Source organism: Ornithorhynchus anatinus, chromosome 6, assembly GCF_004115215.2.
Source record: "Ornithorhynchus anatinus isolate Pmale09 chromosome 6, mOrnAna1.pri.v4, whole genome shotgun sequence".
NCBI lineage: Eukaryota > Metazoa > Chordata > Mammalia > Monotremata > Ornithorhynchidae > Ornithorhynchus > Ornithorhynchus anatinus.
The window spans coordinates 21,878,733-21,900,010 of NC_041733.1; the positions used below are offsets into that span (position 1 = coordinate 21,878,733).

General features: G+C 56.5%; 1 protein-coding gene across 4 annotated transcripts in view; it reads left to right on the forward strand.

Moving 5' to 3' along the window:
* The window catches only part of OTUD5 (OTU deubiquitinase 5), a 52,545-nt gene that overhangs the window by 22,757 nt on the left and 8,510 nt on the right, over positions 1-21,278 (forward strand). For 2 of the 4 annotated variants that reach the window (XM_029067311.2, XM_039912337.1), the window contains exon 2: positions 2,599-2,692. In XM_029067311.2, coding sequence (XP_028923144.1) covers positions 2,599-2,692 — 94 coding nt within the window. Of the gene's footprint in view, positions 1-2,598; positions 2,693-20,504; positions 20,608-21,278 lie in introns of those variants that run through there. The other 2 variants (XM_029067312.2, XM_029067313.2) reach the window with 2 other exon arrangements.

The following is a 21,278-nucleotide window of genomic DNA, read 5'->3' on the forward strand; positions in this document are numbered from 1 at the left end:
GGGCTCGCAATCTAAGTTGGAAGGTGAGCAGGTATTGAACCCCCATTTGTACAGATGAGGAAACTGTGGCTCGGAGATGTGAAGTGATTTGCCCAAGGTCACGCAGCCGGCAAGTGGCAGATGAGAACCCCGGCCCTCTGGCTCTTTCCACTAGGCTACACTCCTCCTTCGCCACTTGCCATTTTCATGCCGGCGGCGGCGTCTCAGGGAGAGTTGATGGCCTGCGGGATGGGGGATTGAGGGAGGGTCGATCGAGCCACCTCCAAGGCTCGTTTCTGCCGGTCTTTTTGGAGAGGACCAGAATCCTGGGGAGATAGCAGGAGTCAGGATATCATGAGGGTCTAACCCGGGGGCGGTCCCGAGTGCCGGAAAGGGTTCTGATTTCTAACCTCAGCCCGGCACCCAGTCCGACCCCCTCAGAAGGACGTGAGTTAACGGAACCCTCCATCCCCACCTCCGCCTCCCCTGCCAACAATTTAGGACACTTACCCAGTCCTTATTTGCAAGCATTAAACTGTAAAACACACTGTGAGGCCCATGGAGCGGCTGTTTACTAGCTGAAGGGACCGTCAGACCGAGTAAGGGACCTTGGGCTTGAGTGGGTGTCGGGACTATGGTCTGAAGTAGGCCACCAACCCCCTCTGGCTTCCCCACATCCTTGGTTTAGCCTTGTGGCCTTCACAACCCAAAGTAAGTGACTCACTAGCTCATGTGAATGCCGGAGAAACACCCTTAGCCATGGGATGCTTGTTTGACCATTCCAAACTCATCTCCTCCAAGTTGACTGGGTCGGGCGACTTGACCATTAGATTCATCTCGTGATTTAGACAGCCCCAAGCACCGGTGTTGCCTCGTCCCAGCCTGGGAGTGAAAGCCGGGTGGCTTCAGTCTCATACTTGGAGCCAAATAAAGGGCCAAGCCGGACAAATAGCTTCCCCATCTGTAGTGAGACAGTAACTAGCCTGGGGCCTGGGCCTGGGCCATGAAGGTATCCAGTCCCCGGGGGGGGGGGGGGGGGGGGGGGGCGCGGCGGGAGGAAGAGAGAGAAAAGATTAAACCTTAGAAAGCTGCCAAGCGCAAACTGCTTTTGGCTTCTCCTTTGAAGATACCAGTGGGATATAACTTTCTGTGACTCCCTTTTGTGCCCTCCGCCTTCCCAACTCCCACTTCAGGCCCCTATAGAGTCTCGGCAGGAAGGGGGCAAAGGAGGGAACCACCTGGAGCCCAGCTGGCATCCGGGGCTGCCAGGCTGTGTTCACTTTGGGGGCCAGATATTATCAAAGAGACCTTTGAAGTGGCATTTCGTTTGACCCCATTCCGGGAGGAAATAATCTCCAGAAAATTGAGTCACCAGTGTTTACTCAAATGCCTGCCTGCCTCCCTCCTCTCAGCCCCAGGCACGGGACTAAACCCCAGCTTCGTTGTCAACAACAGCATTTATCGAGCACCTACAGAGCCCTGAAATGGGTGCTTGGAAACTTACAACAGAAATAAGACAATAGAAGAAAAAGGCAAAGAATCCATGCCCTCAGGGAGGGTACAACCTAATGGGGGAGAGGAGTGGACACAAAGTGCCCAGTATGCAATAAGGAAAATAGAACACATATGCAAATAAACAGATGTGGAGACAAATTGCCCAATATAAGATAGGTAAAATGGTGAGAACACATATACGGTGAACAGAGGTACACTTGAGAGCCAGAGGTGCCCACGGGCAGCATGACCGGGGAGGTAGGTCGCTCTGAAGGGTGAGAGGGATGGGGTTTGACACTTGTGGTGGGGAAGAAGTTCCATGTAGAGGGCAAAATGGAAGCGACGGGAGATTGGCGAGTTAGTTACAGTTAGTAGGGTTGCTTGGGAGGAGGGAAAAAGGGCAAGTTAGGCGGAGGAGGAAGAGAGCAGAATGGTAGCGGGAGGGGTCTGGTGAAAAGCCAGAGATTTGAGAATTAGGTAGCCACTGAGACACCGAGCATTTGAGGAGGGCAGCCCTGCAGCCACGAATGGGGTTTTAAGAAGATGATGCGAGCATTTGTTTTGAACCGACGTGGAGAGAGGCTGAAGGCAGGGGTCGCGGTTAGGAAGCCGATGGCGAAATGGCACTTTGAGGCGAAAGAGGCTTGAACAGGGACGGTTGCCATAAGGATGAAGAGGAAGGGATGGATCCACAAAATACTGTAGAGGAAGAATCGGTGTGGTATAAGAGGATGTCCCGTCCCGGTTTACCTCTTCCGCGGATGGCAGTGGAGAAGCTTTGGCAGAGAGAGTATGAAATGAGCATGTGCTTGTTGGCTAAGGGGATTTGAGCAGGCTGCTGAGGAGCCTCGATGAGAGGCGTCCACTCAAGGGAAATGTTCTCCATCCCGATGCTCCCCTCGATGGCAGCTTTGGTCTTCTTTCCCGGTCGAGCTCTGTTCCCGGCCCAGCGATCAGGGCTTCTGTCAGCGGGGAGCCAGGGTGACAGGGACCAGATGGGTCGGCACGGGGGAAGGGAGTTAGCCTCTTCTGCCAAAGAGAAGCTGAGGGTCACCCCGCTACGGAACTGCGGGGGGGCCCTGGGCTCGGGTGGCACTTGCTGAGGTCTCTGAATCTTGTCTCCAGCAGGAGCACTGGTTTGAGAAGGCCCTGAGGGACAAGAAAGGTTTCATCATCAAGCAGATGAAGGAAGACGGCGCCTGCTTGTTCCGAGCTGTCGGTAAGTCCTCGTCTCGTCGGTCTTTCCCCGCTCTCCCGCCCCACTCTCCGACTCGAGGCGGATTTCGGGAGCCGGGCCCACCTGAACTTTAGAAATGCAGGTCTGGTTAGGAACCAGGAGCGTGAGCTGGATTCTTCCAGGAGTAGGCACCCGAAGCCACGGCTTCTGGGACTAGTGGTAAAGCGACTACCCATTTCCGATTCGTTAGCTCTTTTTGGCACAATTCAGCCCGGTGGGGTTCAGGATTGTTAGGTTGAGCTGGTGCAGGTAGGGAATTTTTTCTGTTAAAGTGCATCCTTGCGAAAACCCCTTGGTTGGCCAGGAACCCACCCCCCAAGAGACAGTTCCTGACATCGTGCTGTCAGAGGAGAAGGTGGGCCGTATTTAGCGTTATCGTCTCTCTTCGTGGGGCCTGATCGCTGGAGGTGGTTTTCAGTCGGAGTTGATCTCTGTGGTGTTGGTTGCTGTTCCCCTGAGGATGATCCAGGGTGAGGGAGCTGGGGAGGGCAGAAAGCCCCGAAATGCCTTCTGTCATTGACAGCCTACTGACGTCAGAATTCGGGGAGGCAGATTAGCGGTTTGTGGTCCCCTAAACGTCCATCTTGCCTGCGCGGCGTAATTCTCGCTCCGTGAGATTGGAGCCGAACGTTAGGCTTGTTCCTTACTGATCTGAGCCACAAACAGATTTTGGCACCTGGAAGCTCTTTTCCAAAAATACGCTTTCAGCTAGAGACCTGGGGAGAGAGACTTGTATCCCCATAGAATACTCCTGTCAGCTAAGAGCATTTTGGTGGATGGGCTCTTAGGAGCCCCACAACTTTCCTTCTGCCACGAGTCGAGCGAGGTCACTAGAGGAGGTTGTGAAGCAGGGACAGAGTGATAGCGGAGCTTTGGAGGGCTAAGGAAGAGCAGGACTCTGGCTTCTGTTCCTCCTGCTGAGTGTCTGGTGGCCTCTGCCTCAGATTCCGTAACTCCTTATCTGGCCAAGATGCCAAGGAGAGCCGCCTGCTGTTCAGGGACTGCCCGAGTAAGATCTGGAAAAGTGAAGCCCAGTGGCATCGAACAGAAACGTCTCACCATCGCCATTCAGTCGGCTGTCCCCCTCCTAGATTACCTCAGTGATTTCCTACCACAGTCGAGCCCGCACGCTCCGCTCCTCTAACACCAACCTTCTCACTGTACCTCAGTCTCGTCTTTCTCGCCACCGACCCCTCGCCCACGTCCTCCCTCTGGTGTGGAACTCCCTCTCTCTTCGTATCCGACAAACCACTGCGCTGTCCACCTTAAAGCTGCCCCCAAATCACATCTCCTCCAAGAGGCTTTCCCCGACTAAGCCCTCGCTTCCCTGTCCGAGTCTTCCTTTCTGCATTTCTTGGGTCTGTTCCCCTTAAGGACTTCCATATTTCTTTGCCCCACTCCCAGCCCCACAGCAGTTATGTCCATATCCATTTGTAATTTATTTTAACGTCTGTCTCCCCATCTAGTCTGTAAGCTTCTTGTAGGCGGTGATGCTGTATTGTATTCTCCCAAGCACTGAGTAAAGTGCCCTGCACACAGTAGGCACTCAATAAATATGTTGATTGATTGATAGGTGGGGAGGGAATGGTGCAGCTGTCCCCAAGACTCCTGTCTCCTACATAGTAATAATAATAATTCTAATGGTATTTACGAAGCACTTACTATGTGCCGATCACTGATCTAAGCGCTGGGCTAGGTACAAGGTAATCAGGTTGTCCCTCGTGGGCTCACAGTCTTAATCCCCATTTTACGGATGAGGTAACTGAGGCACAGAGAAGTTAAATGACTTGCCTAAAGTCGCATAGCTGACAAGTGGCAGAGCCGGGGTTAGAACCCACCTCTTCTGACTCCCAAGCCCTTTCCAGTAAGCGGCACGAGGTCCACGCTTCCTCGAAGCTCTACTCGGGGGTGTGGAGCGGGGCGGTCAGCCTAGCATTCAAGGACAGCGGTCTGGGAGGAGCAACCGAGGAATGCTGAGAGGAGACAGGATGGAGGGAAGAGCCCGGAGACCGTCTGGGAGTCTTTCCCCAGGGGCCAAAGCCGTCTGCTGCTTTCGGAACGTAAGGACTCGGGCGGTTGCCCGGAAGGCCCAGGTTTTAAGGAATGGCCTGTGGGGAAAAGGGAAGACCAGGCCTCGGTTATAAGGAAGGCCCTGTAAGGGAAAGGTCGGGCTGAGTCTCCACTCCTGATTCCGACTGGTTGCCGGCATGACTTTGGGCAGCTAGGCAGGGTAAGCGAGGACACCGGAGGTTCTAGCAATGGCTACGTTCGGCTCAGAGGCCGGTCAGCCCAAGCGAGTGAAACAGACTGGGGGCCGCAGATCAGGCCGGGGCTCTGAGAAGTGTGAAGTGGCCGGTTTCCAGTCCGACTGCTTAGCTGCTGGAAAAGGCTTCTGTTGTGCGGGTCCGTGTGGGATTGTGGACTTGTAACCAGCAGCTCGTCCTGGAATACGTGTGTGGATTTGTATGGGGACGGTGGGAGGATCGTTAGACTACTTCCGCCCCGGGTCCGTCACGGATTTCTCCCCTCGGGGGTGGGCCTCGTTCCCGGCTGCAGCGCCTCTGACGGATCGAGCCCGGGATGGCCGGGGAGGGACCGTGGTCGCCCACTCCCCAGGGGCCGTGACCCCCATGGGTTTGGTACTGTGCCGTTGACCTTGCCCCTATAATTTTTCAGTCAGGAAGGTATCGCACCCTACCCTTGGTTGGAAAAAGGAGCAGAGGATCGAGCCAAGATGGCAGCTCCACCTCTCACCCCTCCCCTCTGGGGCTGGAATTCTCTCGGGAGCCGCAGGGGCTGGGGTCTCTGTGGCACCAGCCGGAGCTGGGCGTGGACCGGGGTCCTCGCAGCGGGAGCCGGGCCTGAGTGCAGGTTGGATGTCCGGAGCCACACCCGCCGTGGCGACCAGACTCGTGTGGTCCTGTGGGCTTGCGGTGAGGTGGGGGAGAGACGAGCGGGTAGGGACGGAGAGAGCCGTCCCGTGGGTCTGGCCCCGGTGCCTGGTGAGGACCTGATGTGAGGTGGTGTGGGGAAGCAGCGTGGCTCAGTGGAAAGAGCCTGGGCTTCGGAGTCAGAGGTCATGAGTTCGACTCCCGGCTCTGCCACTTGTCAGCTGTGTGACTGTGGGCAAGTCACTTCACTTCTCGGTGCCTCAGTTCCCTCATCTGTAAAATGAGGATGAAGACTGTGAGCCCCACGTGGGACAACCTAATTCCCTTGTATCTACCCCAGCGCTTAGAACAGTGCTCGGCACATAGTAAGCGCTTAACAAATCCCAACATTAGGTAGTGGACCGGGAAGGAGCGCTCTTCCTTTTTTACTCGGTTTACTTCCTCTTCCTTCCCCTCTTTCCCTCCTTTTTCTTCCTCCCTCCTTTCCCCAATAATGATAATGGTGATATTTGTTAGATGCTTACTCTGTGCCAAAGAGTATTAAGCACTGGGATAGATACTGGGGTAGAAGCAGCATGGGGCAGTGGACAGAGCCCGGGCCTGGGAGTCAGTTGGTCATGGGCTCTAATCCCAGCTCCGCCACTTGTCTGCTGGATGACCTTGGACAAGTCGCTTGACTTCTCTGTGCCTCAGTTACCTCATCTGTAAAAAAGGGGATTGAGACTGTGAACCCTGTCTGGGTCAGAGACTTTGTCCAACCTGATTTGCTTGTATCCACCCCGGTGCTTAGTACGGTGCCTGCACATAGTAAGCGCTTAACAGATACCATAATTAACTGTTGTCATTGCAAGATCATCGGGTCAGACACAGCCCCAGTCCCTCGTCGGGCTCACAGACTAAATATCAGTCAATCAGTGGTATTTATTGTGCAGAGCACTGTACTTAGCGCTTGGAAGAGTACAGTACAACATGATTAGCAGACATGTGCCCTGCCTATAATGAGCTTACGGTCTAGAGGGGGAGACAGACATTAATGTGAGTAAGTAATTTATAATATGTAATTTAAAGATGTATATGAATAGGAGGGTGATCGGGTATTTGATCCCCATTTTACAGAGGTGGAAACTGAGGCACAGAGAAGCGCAGTGAGTTGCCCGAGGTCACACAGCAGAGCCTGGGCTCTTTCCACTGGAGAATGCTGCTTCCCGTATCCCTTCCTCCTTCCCCCTCCACTTCTTCCTCCCCTGTTCCTTCAGAGCGCCACCCCTAATCTCACTCCCAAGGTCGCTCTCCGCTTCGAATGAAAAGCTGGCTCTCCTGCCGCACAGGATCCTCTCTTTCTCTCTCTCTTTTTTTGTTGTCCCCCACCCCCAACTCCCCAGGACCATCCATGATAGAGGAAGCTTTTGGTGTGTAGGTAAGTGTGAGAACTAGCATCTCTCTCTCTCGTCTGGGTGTGTTGGGTGGACGAGAGGAGGTAGGGTAACGCGGGCACACACACACGTGCTGCTGGGGGATGCCCAGAAAGCCTGGCAACGTTCAGTCCCCAAGGCATATTCAAGACTAGTGCAACCATTGCTCTTTGATGACTGACCATTCGTGAGGTCCCCAACTCCTCCTTCTGGACCCCAAAGGGTCAAGGACTGTAGACACCCCCCGCCCAAGCTTGGAGCCACCCCGGAGTGAGCCCATCTCGCCCAGAGAGCCCCGGCCCTTCCCCCCCTTGAAAAGCAGAGCTGAGGAGGAGCCGCCTGCCAGCTGTGGGAGCCGCAGGAGCCCTTCATCGCTGGCTGTAAAATGGATCCGATCACCCGGCTCTCCGGACTTCAAGAACCGACGTGGCTCCCCGACGTGCCCTTTCACCCCCGGCCCTGGGGCCCTTCCAGTAAAGAGCCAGGACCGGGCAGACCGTCCAGGAAGCCCCTCCTTCAAAGGGGTTTCCACTAGCCGGTGGTGGCCTTGCTGGCCTTTATCAGGCCCTCGAAGGCTGGGGCGGCTTTTCTCAGAAAAACCTCAGAAGTCCCATTGTCACCTTCCTTCCCCCCACCCACCCGAAGGAGAGGGCGGCAGATATCGGGGAAGTTCTGACGTGAAAACCGTGACGCTGGCAGACCTCAAGGAACCCCCCCTTCTCCCCCGCCGCCAGACGCTGTCGTGGCGTTTGGGTTTGGGGGAAAGAAGCCGCTCGTAGTGGGCCGTCCTCTCTTTACGAGAATCGGACAGGCCTGATGCCACTGTTTCCTAGCCCCCTTTTTTAATCAGTCAATCAGTGGTATTTATTGAGCACTTACTGTGTGCAGAGCACCGTACTAAGCGCTTGGGAGAGTACAGTGCGTCGGAGTTGGTAGACCCGTTCCCTGCCCACAGTGAGGAGTCCCTGCTTCACTCTGCTGCCCAGATCATTTTTCTACAGAAGCGTTCAGGACATGTTTCCCCACTCCTCAGGAAACTCCAGTGGTTGCCCATCCACCTCATCAAACAGAAACTCCTCACCATTGGCTTTAAAGCACTCAATCACCTTGCCCCCTCCCACCTCACCTCGCCACTCTCCTACTACAACCCAGCCCACGCACGTCGCTCCTCTAATCCCAACCTTCTCATTGCACCTCAGTCTCATCCATCTCGCCGCTGACCCCTCACCCACGTCCTCCCTCTGGCCTGAAACGCCCTCCCTTCTCATATCTGACAATTACTCTCCCCCACTTCAAAGTCTTATTGAAGGCACATCTCCTCCAAGAGGCCTTCCCCATCTAAGCCCCCCTTTCCTCTTCTCCCACCCGCTTCTGCGTCACCCTGACTTGCTCCCTTTATTCATCCCCCCTCCCAGCTCCACAGCACTTATGTACGTAGGTGCAATTTATTTATTTATAATAATGTCTGCCTCCCCCTCTATACTATAAGCTCATTGTGGGCAGGAATGTGTCTGTTTATTGTTACGTTGTACTCTCTCAAACACGCACACAGTAGGTGCTCAATAAATACGATTGAATAAATGAATGAGTGAGCTTACAATGAGCTCATTGTCACATTGTACTCTCTCGATCGTACGGTACTCTGCACACAGTAAGTGCTCAATAAATATGACCGATTACACTCTAATAGAGTTGACAGATACGGTGTAGCCTTCTAACCGTTTCACTAGGACCGAGGACCGGACACAGTCCCTGCCCTCAAGGAGCTCACTCTCCAGTGGGGAGGGAGGTTTTAATGATGTTAGTCGAGGTCTTTTGGGAAATCACGTCTAAGCCAGAAGACGATTCTGAAAGCAACCACCGGCTAGTCTCCCTCTTCATTGGAGCCACTTGACCGGCCCTGTCGTGAACAGGATTGCCCCCCTGCCCCCGCATTGTCAGGAAAGCAGTGATCTGCTAGGTGAAGCTCTTCCAGCTCTTGGGGTGGTGGGGGGAGGCTTGGCTTTATTCCCCAGGACCTGAATGCTGCCCGAGGTCATCATCATTCCCGTGAAATGCCTAGACAGCCCCAGAAATGCCCGAGTCAGGGTCTGGTAGCAACAGACAGTTACTCTCCCCTCTTTCAAAGCCTTATCAAAGGCACATCTCCTCCAAGAAGCCTTCCCTGACTAAGCCCCCGTCCTCTTTTCTCATTCCCCTCTGCGACGCCCTGACTTTATTCATCACCCCCTCCCGGCCCAACAGCACTTTTATGCATATCTGTAATTTATTTATGTATATTAATGCCTGTCTCCCCCTCTAAACTGTAAGCTCATTAAGGGCAGGGAATGTGTCTGTTTACCGTTGTATTCTCCCAAGTGCTTAGTCCAGTGCTCTGCACACAGTAAGTGCTCAGTAAATCGGATCGAAGGGTCAAATGAGTGAGCTGAGAGCCCGCCAGTGGTCCCAGTGGGGCCAGCCCCGTGTCCGTAGGGAAGCCAGAACTCCCCCTCCAATGCTCCTGACCTGGTCTCCGGGAAGGGGGGCTGCAGTCAGGACCCCAACTCCCCTCTCCACCCCCCAGCCCCGAGTGCTCCCACAGGAGTGGTCGCAGAGAACGGAGCCCCCACATGTCTCCCCCTTTCCCCGCATCAGCTAGGAGCCCTTTCGATTTCTCCCCTTTCCCCCCCTCCCTCCTCTTTTTTTCCCCTCTCTCTCCTCCCTCCCCTGCCTTCCTTTCACTCCGGTCCCATTCATTGGCAGCTCTGGAGGGAGGGCAGGGAGAAAGTGGTGAGAATTGTATGTCACTCGGAGGTCGAGTCGTGGCATAGCGGAAAGAGCACGGGCTTGGGAGGCAGAGGTCATGGGTTCAAATCCCAGCTCCGCCACCGATCAGCTGTGCGACTTGGGGCAAAGTCACTCGACTTCTGTGCCTCAGCTACCTCCTCTGTAAAATGGGGAGGAAGACCGTGAGCCCCAAGTGGGACAACCTGATTACCTCGTGTCTACCCCGGCGCTTAGAACGGTGCTCGGCACGTAGTCGGCGTTTAACAGATGCTATCGTTGAGAAGCGGCGTGGCTCGGTGGAAGGTGCCCGGGCCTGGGAGTCAGAGGTCACGGGTCCTAATCCCGGCGCCGCCGCTTGTCAGCTGGGTGACTTTGGGCAAGTCACTTCGCTTGTCTGGGCCTCATCTGGAAAATGGGGGTGAAGACTGTGAGCCCCACGTGGGGACAACCTGATCGCCTTGTATCCCCCCCGCCCGGCGCTTAGAACAGTGCCTTGTACATAGTAAGCGCTTAACAACTAGCATCGTTATTATTATTAAGTCGGGAGGGGGCAGTGTGCCTGGCATCTATTAGAGTTCCCGCTGGGCTGAGATAGCCACCCCCTCCCCACCCCCAGGAAAAATGAGTCATCATTTCCAGCCTTCCTGGACTCTCACTGACTCGGCAGAATTCAATGCTTCCTCCCTCCTGCCCCTTTTCAGAGAAATATGATGCTGCAGGTTTGGGAGCCAACTTGAAGGGTGGGAGAACCGGATAGGGGAGCGAGCAAAGATACTCGCTCTTTTCGGGGGGCGGTGCCGGTCAAGAGCGTTTCTGTTTATCTAGCCCTCTCGGCCTCCCAGATTGGTCGATGGGTTGCCGGGCGCCTAGATACAACTGTGTTTACCGAAACATCTTTCCTTCTGACCGTGCGCCACGTGAAAGGTCTCTGGAGGAGCCATCCGGGGCTAGAGTGCCCTGGTCGCTATGTGGCTTGGGTGTGGCCTCCCCCCCCCCGCTCCCCCCGGCTCCGCCGCTGTCATTTCGCCGGCGGCCTGGAAGCAGAGATGGGCCGGTCACTGTGTGCCTCTTAACCCGTTTCCCGGTCTGTCATCTGGGAGTGAGGGAAAAGACTGTCCCGTCTCTTGTAAAAAAAAAAAAAAAAAAAAAAAAATGTACTGCGAAGAGAAGGGAACTGAAAACAAACAGGAGCTAGATCGAAGAGAGAGAGAGAACGAACGAACGCAAGAGCAAGCGCGTAAGCCGTGCGGCTGGGGACTTGATATCGAGGTCAGGGGTGCGTGTGAAGCAGTGTAGCCTAGTGGAAAGAACGTGGGGCTGAGAGTCGGAGGACCTGAGTTTTAGTCCCAGCTCTGCCACGTGTCGGCTGTGTGACCCTGGGCAAGTCACTTAACTTCTCTGCACCTCAGCGACCTCGTATATAAAATGGGGCTTAAATCCTTCTCCCTCCTACTCAGATTGTGAGCCCCTTGCGGGACGGGGGCAGTGTCCAAACTAACTAACTTGTATATGCCCCAGCATTTAAAACAGAGCTCGGCGTATAGTAAGTGGTTAACGAATTCCGTGATACGTAAATATATACAAGAAAAAACACCTCGCGTTTACGTAAATGTCAGACTTTGGGAGGGGAAGTGAAGCCCTGGTTAGGATTGAGGCTTTGAATTAAGACGTCTGCTCCCAGCGGGTGCTAAATATAGGGAATTTATTACCGCAGGAAGTTGGTGCAGGTCAAAGCTATCAGGTCATTTAAGGGGCTCAGATACATTCACGGAGGAGGGATTTGTTCGGGAAAAGCGAGGAATGCAGAGGGAAAATTTGGGATCCGTTTAGGATGGGGATCGAGGGCGATCGTCACAGGATTCCTCCTAGCATCGTATTGCCACCGTCAGAGATCAGATATTGGACCGGATAGGCCGTGGGTCTGATCCAGTAATGGCATTTCTTCAGTTCTTACGGGCACGGGCCAACGGAGCTTGACTACAGTTCAGCTTGGGAATTTAGCCCAACCTCTTCGGCCAGAGTTTTTCCCCAAGCTCTGTGGGGGCTGTGCCGCGGGAGTCCTAGCAGGCAGGGGTCAAAGAGGAATAATGCCACCTCCCCCTCCCCGGAGCCACGACCTTGGGCCTTTGTGTACGCCCCCATTGTTTGATCAGGTGAAAGGCTTCTCTTCGTGGGACGCTTGTTTTTGGAAGAGGAAGCTGAAGAAATCGAATTGGGGGTAGCGGCGGAGGGGGACTCGGGGCTGGCGTTCCCAAGCAGCGGCCGGGGAGGGGCCTGTGGCAGAACTGGGGCGAGGAGCTGACCGTCGCTAGACGCCCCTGATCTTGGGGGTCCCGGGGAGCGGACGACGTGTCTGGCTCCAGCTCGTCCCCCGAGAGGACTTTCCTAATGACGCTTCCACAACCGACGTAGTGGTCTTCCCCTTCCGCGCGACTGAAACGAGCTCTTGGTTTAGTTGCAGAAAAGTCCCCAAAGTTCCATGGTGGCCTGTTTCCCAAGTCCACTTGTTGGGTTGGCCCGGTATTGATTCAGAGGAATGGACTCGCCGGGCTCTTCCCCTCTCCCACCTGCCCTCCCGCTCCCCGTCACCTCACCACGCAGGAGGCCCAGCCCCGTCCTGCTCAGAGGGAGCTCCCCAGCCGCCGGCCTGGCCAGATGGTGACTCTCCCTTGCTGAGTGGCAGGCATCGGGATGGCTGACCGCCCCTAAAAATTGCAGGTGGCACCTGTCAGGGACTCCCTGCCCAGCGGCAAGCCCCACCACTCGCGTTCGCTAGGCGGTCTGTCCCAGATGGGTTTCGGTCAGGTTTATCTGCCAGTAACGAGCCTCGTGGTTAGGAAAGAAGCAGGCTCACCGTGCGGCGTTTCCTCGGACACTCAGCAGAGCAGGAGGGAGAACAGCGAGGAGGCTGCTCCTCAGCCTCCTCCCTTTATCCCACATGTTTTATCCCAGATGCGTGCGTGCGTGTTTGCGTGCGCACACACGCGCACAGTACGACATTCACCCCTTGGATCCCCACCCACAGTGGTCTCAGGTCTTCCTCCCGTAGGCCGGATCTAGGTGGTCTCCGGGCATTCCGCAGCTTGTTGTTCTCCCACCGGTTTTCCAGGCCGTGTCTCTCCGCTCCTAGAACTGGGTAGTGCCAGGCCTTCCCCGAGGACTCTGTGGCCCGGCACGGAGATGACCGAATCATCCACTCCCTGGTGACCGTCAGCGCTTGGCGGGGTCCCTGCCGGCGTCCAGAACTGGCCCGCGTGTGGTACCGCCGGTTGGGGGGCTCCTCTGGCTATGAGGGTCCGGCGTGGTGACCTTCCCGGGACCATCCCGGTCTGTCTCCTTTTCTTGCATGATCCCGGGCAGTCGACATTCAGACAGTTCCTCACCCATTCCCCACGGGGACAGCCTACATGATGGTCACGGGACCGGGTCCCCGGCTACCAGGCCAGATATTGGAGCGTTGCTGGTCCCTTTTGATAAGGCTTGAGCCAGCCCAGCAGTGATGGCTCTTCCCTCCGCCCTCACCGGTTGGTCCCTGGGAGAAGAAACTTTACTGGCAAACCGAAGTGGAACCAACCACCAGGCTTCAGCTCTCCCTCTCCCACCTTACCCTGTCGGCTTCCCTACTGTAACCCAACCCTCACACTTCGCTCCTCTAACTCCAGCCTACTCACAGTACCTCAGGTTAGTCTGTCTCGTCGCCGATTCATCCCTCACGCCCTCCCTCTGGCCTGGAACTCCTTCCCGCTCCGTGTCCGACAGTCCATCTCTCTACCCACCTCCGGGGTCCTACTCAATTCACACAGCCCCTAGGAGGCCTTCCCTGACTGACCCCTCATTTCCCGACCCTAATTTGCCCTCCCCTCTGCCTCACTCTTATTACTTAGGTCTGTACCCCTTAAGCACTTTGATATTCAGCCCCACTCCAGCATGTCCATATCCTTTGATTCATTCATTGAGGTGGATTTTTTGAGCGTTTACTGCGTGCAAAGTACCGTACTAAGCGCTTGGGGGAGTACGGTATAATAATAAACAGATACACCCCCTGACCACAACGAACTCGAGAGTCTGAAAGGGTCGAGAGGGCTTCCCCTTTCTGTAATTTATTTTAATGTCCGCCTCCCCATCCAGTCTGTAAGCTCCTTATGGGCGGCCGTCCTGTCTGCCATTGTACTGTACTCTCCCAAGCGATGGGTACAGTGCTTTGCGCACGGTAAGTGCTCAGTAAATACCACTGACGGATCGATCACCCGAGTAACAGAGAGTCAGGCCCTGTGGCTAAGCCTAGCTGCAGGGTTCTCTCTAGCGTTAGAGGTGCCCTAGGTCCCTAATGATCTCGTAGCTCTATTTTGCTGAATTCCCCTGGGACGGCGCCTCTGCCCTCCTTTATGGCCTTTGCAGGAGTAGAGGTGGAGTTTTGTATCCGTAGCTGTATGAACGTGCGGTGTGTGTATGTTTGTGTTTAGCATCTCCGCAGCTGAAAGCGCCGAGCGGCGTTTCCTGTCTGTAGCCGATCTTCCTTCAGCCCTCGCTTCCGACTGCATCCGGGCCGGTGACGGGAGATGGCTCGGGGTTCTCAGGACTCGGCTAGCCGTCCCGCAAGCCCCGGGCCTCAGTTTTCTCACGCGTCTTGGTGGGATACAGTACTTTGGGACGCTTAGAAGTTTTTGTCCAAGGTTGTTGCAGCACGTTCTCATTCTGAAATTGTTGCCCACAAAGAAGAAGCCGGGGGCCAGGGGCCTGCACGTTTCCCCTTTCCCCTCCCACCGAGACGTGACCCATGGGAACCTCCGGGGTCACAAGTGGCCCTCAGAATGACAAGATCAAGCGATCGCTCCCTTAGGGGGAGGGAGGGAGAGGGGTTTACTTCGTTCGGGAAGGGCTTTGAGCTCCTTGCCTAAGCGTGAGAATCACTTGGAAGTCCGAGGGTGAGCTTAGGTGGTACTCGGAGCCCAGGACTGCCTCGGCAGGCAAGGGTGGGCCTGCCCAGATGGACGCCCTCCTGGCTTGGCTGGCACCTGGGGAGTCTTCCGCCACTTGGCGGCTGCGTTCTTCCTCTCCAGTTGCCAGGCACGTGGGTTTGTTTACATCTCTGATGTTGCGAGGAGAGCCTGAGGCCGAGAGGCAGGGATCTCGAGTTCTGCCCCTGGATCCTCAAATCCCTTCCTCTGTGTCGGTCTCTCCCGTCATCTCTCTGCTCTCGCTCCAGAAGGGGATGAGAGAAACAGAGGAGTCTAGATGCGGTGGCCTGGGGGAAGGGGCCGGAGATGGGGCCCGAGGGGGATGTGGGGCTCAGCCAGCACTGACTTTGTGCAGAGCACTGTAGCGAGCGCTCGGATGAGAGTGACACACCAGAGGGGCGGGACGGGCTCCCCGAGGACCGGGAGCTGATGACCCGCGGCCGGCCGAGATGGACGTTTTGGGACCCAGCCCGTGCCGGTTCAGAGCCGGGCTGGCTCCGGCGGGGCCGTCGCCTCTAGCTCGAGTCTCGCTGGCCATTGCGTTGACAGTTGTGCAAAAGCTCTGGATTTTGAAACGGGCCGCATCCCAGCCCTCGTCCTGCCGGCCCGCCGTTACGACACGGCTGATTTGCCTGACTCCAGAGGCAGAGAAGGGGTGGGGGAGAAAGGGAGGCCAAAGTCCCCGTCGCCCCGAGGTTTGGCCGTTCCCCCAATAGGGCAGAGGTTACCGGCGAGGCCTCTCGGCGGAGGTGAGCCCGGCGGCTCTCGGTTTTAGCCCTCGGCGAAGAGATCCTGGGGGAGGGAAGGGGTGGTGCCTCTCAACTCCGGGTGGCCTCCTGACCCAGAGAGACGTCTGGGACGAAGGGGTGGTGGTAAGGGCGGTTCGCAGCGTCCCCCGCTCCTCTGCCCTTCCCCCGTCCCCCCCGGCGCCCCCCCACCCCCACTCCCGGGGCAGCGGCGAGACCTTTCCCGACGCCGCCTTCGCTGCCGAGTTGAGCAACCCCGGCCTCGTCCGGGGCCGGAGCAAAGGGCTCTTCCTTGACCGGCCATTCGCCAGACGCGGCCCCACCGCGCACTTCGGTTCCCTTGACCTTATCCCCTAAGGAACGGACTCCGACTGGCCGGCGGAGAGCCGCCGCCCCTCCCTCCGCCCGATCCCCTTCCGAGGGGCCGCGTCGTCTCTCCTCCTGGCCGAGGAGCTCGAAACCCCCCTCGATCGACTGATCCGCCGGGACCGTCTGTGGAAGTTCCCCCACCCCGCGCCTCGACCCGGATGGCTCCGGCGCCTCTTCCACCCACCCCATCCCTCCGCTCCGCTCGGGGGGCCGGAGTCGGACAGTCCCTCCGTCTCCTCCCTGCTTACTGACTGTGGGGGCCGCTCATCCTGGGGGACTGGGGCGGAGGGAGGGTGAGGAGGGAATGACTTGGGGATTTCTAGGGCCTCCGGGGGAAAGCCAGACGGCCTCGAATCTCCCTACGCCCTGTGCGTCTGCCGCTATTGGCTGGGAGCCGGGAGGCGGGGAAGGGGGTGGGGGTGGTGAAGAGAGGGGAGAGAGTGTTATCGCGTGTGTGTGTGTTTTGTGTGTGTGTGTACGCGCGAGCATGCATCTGTGCGTGCGTGTGTGATTTGTTTTTAGCATCCCTGAGCTGGAGGTGTTGAGTAGCATTTCCTGTCCTGAGCTGAACCTAACACAGCCCACTAGGCTTTTCTTTCCAGGCTCCCCCTAAGACTGCCCCCCCAACTCCCCCCCCCCCCCCGACACACACTCTCTCTCTCTATGTGTGTCTTCCCCCACCCCTTGCTCTCACTGCCTGGGTCTGCAGGTGACTCAGGCCTTAACTCACGTTCTTGCTTAATAATCTTGGGTAAGTCCTGGCACTGAGGCCCAGTGCTCCCGCCTGTAGAGCAGGGGTGACCCTTCCCTCTGCTCCCTGGGACGAGGTGGGACGTGGGGAAATGCCCTGGGTTTGCGGGGGGGGGGGGGTATTTCCATGCCGCTGCCTCTCTGCGGCACTCAGGGAGGGGCTACAGCTGCTAGTAGAATCAGGGGGGTTGGGAGAAGCGGCGTGGCTTGGTGGAAAGAGCCCGGGCTGGAGAGTCAGAGGGCGTGGGTTCCCATCCCGACTCTGCCACTTGTCTGCCGTGTGACATTGGGCAAGCGCTTCACTTCTCTGGGCCTCAGTTCCCTCATCAGCAAAAATGGGGATTAAAAAATGTGAGCCCCACGTGGGACAGTCTGAGTGTCCTGTATCTTCCCCAGCGCTTCGAACGGTGCTCTGCACGTAGTGAGCGCTTAACAAATCCCATAATTATTATTATCTGAAAGCCTCCCCATCAATCAGTCATATTTATCGAACGCTCACGGCGCGCTTGGGAGAGTACAGTATGAGACGATTATAGACGCAGTAGACACGGTATTATAGAGGTAGACACGGTCCCTGCCCACAACAAGCTTACGGTCTAGAAGAATGAGGTGGATTGGGGCGTGTTTTTAAAAGACACTGCAGACACAGATGACCCTTTTCCTCTCCCTCGCTGCCCTGAGCCGCCCCAACCCCTAGGCCCGTCAGACCGTTTCTTCTTTGGCATAGGCTGCAGCCTTAGAGTTAGGGTGGCAGATAGGGCCTGTTTGGTTTTTCCAGGTCCCGGAGAAAAAGGGTAAGCACGCCAGGAATGTCATTTCTTGGCAAGCAGTTGCAGGTGAGAGCTGAGCGCTCTCGGGCCAGGAGAGAGACTGTTCAAGCCGGGATTTTGAACCCCGTAGAGGAGGAGCGGGGAGTGGTCCAGGTAATCCCCTTCCCGAGAGGAGAGCTGGCTCCCGAAGAGGTTTGGAAGGCAAGGTAGGATATTGCACTTGACCTGACCAGTGTGAACCAAGAAAGCTGGGATGGAAGCAGAGGTAGCTAGTGGTGAGTCCCCGAGTTGGAGAGAGATCATCTAGCCCAAGTCCGGCCTCAGTCGGGTTGTCCATCTGTCCTGTCTCTGGAGCTCCCAGTGAGCAGCGGGCAGGGAGATGAGGTTCTGGGGTACAAATCAGGGAGGTGGGTTTAGTGATGATGGCGTTTGGTAAGCGCTTACTCTGTGCAAAGCACTGTTCTGAGCGCTGGGAGGATGCAAAGTGATCAGGTTGTCCCACGTGGGGCTGACAGTCTTAATCCCCATTTTACAGATGAGGTCACTGAGGCCCAGAGAAATTAAGTGACTTGCCCAAAGTCACCCAGCTGACGAGCGGCGGAGCCGGGATTAGAACTCATGACCTCTGACTCCCAAGCCCGTGCTCTTTCCACTGAGCCACGCTGCTTCCGCTGAATGAGAAGCAGTGTGACCTAGCGGATAGAGCCCGGGGCCTTGGAGTCCTTCTGACTCCAAGTGGCTCCACCCCTTGTTTGCCGTGTGACCATGAGCAAGTCACTTCACTTCTCTGTGTTTGTTACTTCATCCGTCAGATGGGGATTAAGACTGTGAGCCCCATGTGGGACGTGGACTGCGTCCAACTTGATTTGCTCGTACCTACCCCAGCACTTAGTACAGGGCCTGGCACATAATAAGGACTTAAATGCCATTAAAAAAAAATATATTTTTTGAGGTTTTGGACCGAGACCGGAGGGGCGGGAGGTCACCCCAACACGGGGGCATCAGGCGGCCCGGGAGTTCCCCAACCCTCGCCGCAGCCTGGGGCAACCAGTCCGAGGCCTGAGTGGTTCGGCCCACAGCGGGAGGTTGGCGGGGCCATTCCAGAGGCTGTGATCTTCCCAACGGACCCCGAGGGCCCACCTCCTCGATCGATAAAATAACGGATAGGAGGAGATCGTAGAGAATGAAGACGATGTGGCCGTTAGTGCTCCGAAGGGGTGTGAGGGCCCGAGCACCCAGGTGGTGGGTGGAGGGGGTACGAGATTGCTCGGGGAAGGCCTCCTCCTGTAGGATAGGGGATATCAGGAGGGCCTTGAAGATGGGGAGGGGCAGGGGCCCGTCTGCTGGATGTAAAGGCGGGGAGGAGGTTTGGGGTATAATGGAGGGCATGACCGAAGGGGTCTGCTGAGGAAGAGGCGAGAGCGAGGTATACTGAATGTTCCGCTCCCACCCTCCGTGAGCCCTCAGGGGCAAGGAGGGCTGGGGGAGGGGAGAGGAGTGGGAGGGACTGGGATCACTTTTCTCGATGGGGAACCTGAAGCAGGAAGCCCAGAATCAAGTCCTGAGCTCCCCAGATCCACTCTATTGATTTTACTCTCTCCTGTCCTTTACCATCTCCGATCTTCTGACCGCCCCCCGCCCTGCCCCGGATCCTCTTCTCTCACCCTGAGACTCCGGCAGATCCCATTCCCGCTGGCTCCCAGGAGCCTGATGTCATCTGACAGAGGGTAGCCACCCTCCCTCGGTGGGAGAGGGGCCTCGGAAATCCTTGCGCCCCACCCATCAGTCCTGGAGTCATCGTGGTCTTCTGGGGAGTTTAAGCCATTAGAGTGGGGAGAGGAATCCGTTGAGCCTGGCGGTGTTGCCGCGGTTACCTCGGTGGCTCGTGTTGGCCTGGCGGAGAAGGACGGATCGTGGGTTGGGTAAGGAATCGCTTTCCTCGTGAGGACAAGCCGGCCGGGCAGATGTGGAAGGATCCCTCTGCGGAGCACTGAGAGGAAGTCTCGTCCATTGGGCCTAGTCTGGATCCTTTGATGAGAGCTTTCCTCAAAATGAGTATTCAGGGATAGAGTAAAGGCAGCTGCCGGGAGGCCAGGCCCTGCAGTGGCAACTACCCCCTGATTGGCTGCTTCTTTTCCTCCAAGGTACTCTGAGTCTCCTTCGGCTCTTTCCCCCGTAAGCCAGGCAGGAGTGGGTGTGCACGGTAATCCTTCCTCGGTTTAGTGGGAAACTGAGCAAGAAAGGAAAGACAAAGCAGCCCACCCCCCGGGGCCAGGGATGGGACCCCGGAATTATACCTTCTGGGCCACGCTGCGGGCCCAAACTGTGAATGAAAGTGGGGGGACCAGGTCCAACCCCCGACAGGACCAGAGGTGTTGGCTTGTGGACCTAGAGCTATTAGATGTCTTTTTTTTTTGGCGGGGGCGTGCGGAGAAGAGCCTATTCTCTATAGGTCTTTTTCCTCATTTCCAACAAAATGTTTGTAATTTTGACTTCAGAGCTATTAATACTCTACTAGTCTTGCTTTTAATTAACAAAGCTATTCTGTAGCTACACTGCCATCCTAAAACACGTAGAGCGATATTTTAATTCTGAATGGCCTCCTTGCCTTGACGCGGCTGTTCGTATGTACCCCAAACCATCAGTTATATATTATACGTATTAGATATATTATCAGACCGAGGCCGGCCTGGTACGTAACCTTTTATCTACCCCGGTGCAAGCACGCGGTCATTACTTAATAAAAGGCCGTTAATTTACATAATAATAATAATGGCATGTGGCAAGCTCCTGCCGCGTGCCAGGCACTGTACTAAGCCCTGGGGCCGATGCAAGATAATCAGGTCAGACGGGGGCCCCCGTCTCACAGGGGGCTTCCGGTGTAAAGGGGAGAATGGGTATTTCATCCCCATTTTACAGATGAGAGAACTGAGGCGGAGACTTGCCCGAGGTCACACAGGAGGCAGGCGGCAGAGCCGCTCATTATACTCTGTCCAGATTTATTTTGCGCTCCTCCCTGCCCCGCCCCACACACACACACACACCTCGGCTCCAAGCCCTGGGTTACAGCCCCTGCATTCCCCGCGTGACTCTGGCCCAGGCCCCCTGAAGAAGGAGGGGAGAAGGAGCAGGTGGAAGCCGTCGCGAATGCAACGTCAGCACCCGGGAAGTTTCAGTTTCCATCAAAACAAGTTCTCTGAATTCCCCCACCTCTGCAACCTGCCAACCACTCCGGGTAAAGCTGCGTCAGGGGAAGAAAGCATCCTCCTTTAGTCGGGGGGGGGGGGGGGGACGGACTCTGGGATTTCACGTTTATCGAGCGTCATTTTTCAGTAGGCGTTATTCATCACGGTCGACGGAGAGGGAGAGTTGAGGTCAGAAAGATACCGAGAGCAGCGGGGCTGTTATTCATCAGTCAACTCGGGTGTCTGTAGGGAAGCCCAAGAGGGCTCAGCGTGGAGGGGGGAGAGATGTGGAGAGGGGGAGAGGCAGCTTGCCAGGCAGCTGATGGGGTGGGATTGATTGCATAGCTGAAGCAGGAGGAGAGAACACTGGATCTCTTCCTGATACAGTGGGGACTAGAGGTAACGTTGGGGGGCGGGACTTGATCCTGGAAGCTTTGGGGAACTTCAGGGGCGTGGATGAGGTTGAGACTCTTCCTGCCCCCGTCCCTGATGGGAAGCTAGTGTGACTCTGGTGGGTGAGATAGACGGTCCTGAGGGAGAGGAGGGATCAGTCACAGGGCGAGTCGCATTGATCTGGGAGTCGCCCCAGAGGCCTGGGTCTCTACGCCTGCTGGCCGGGGCCGGGGCTACCGGCGTCACCGTGGGCCAGGCACCCGTGAGGTCAGAGGCCAGGGTTCGGGGTGCTCGGCAAATGGGTGGGCCCGTCCCACTAGGGCACCCG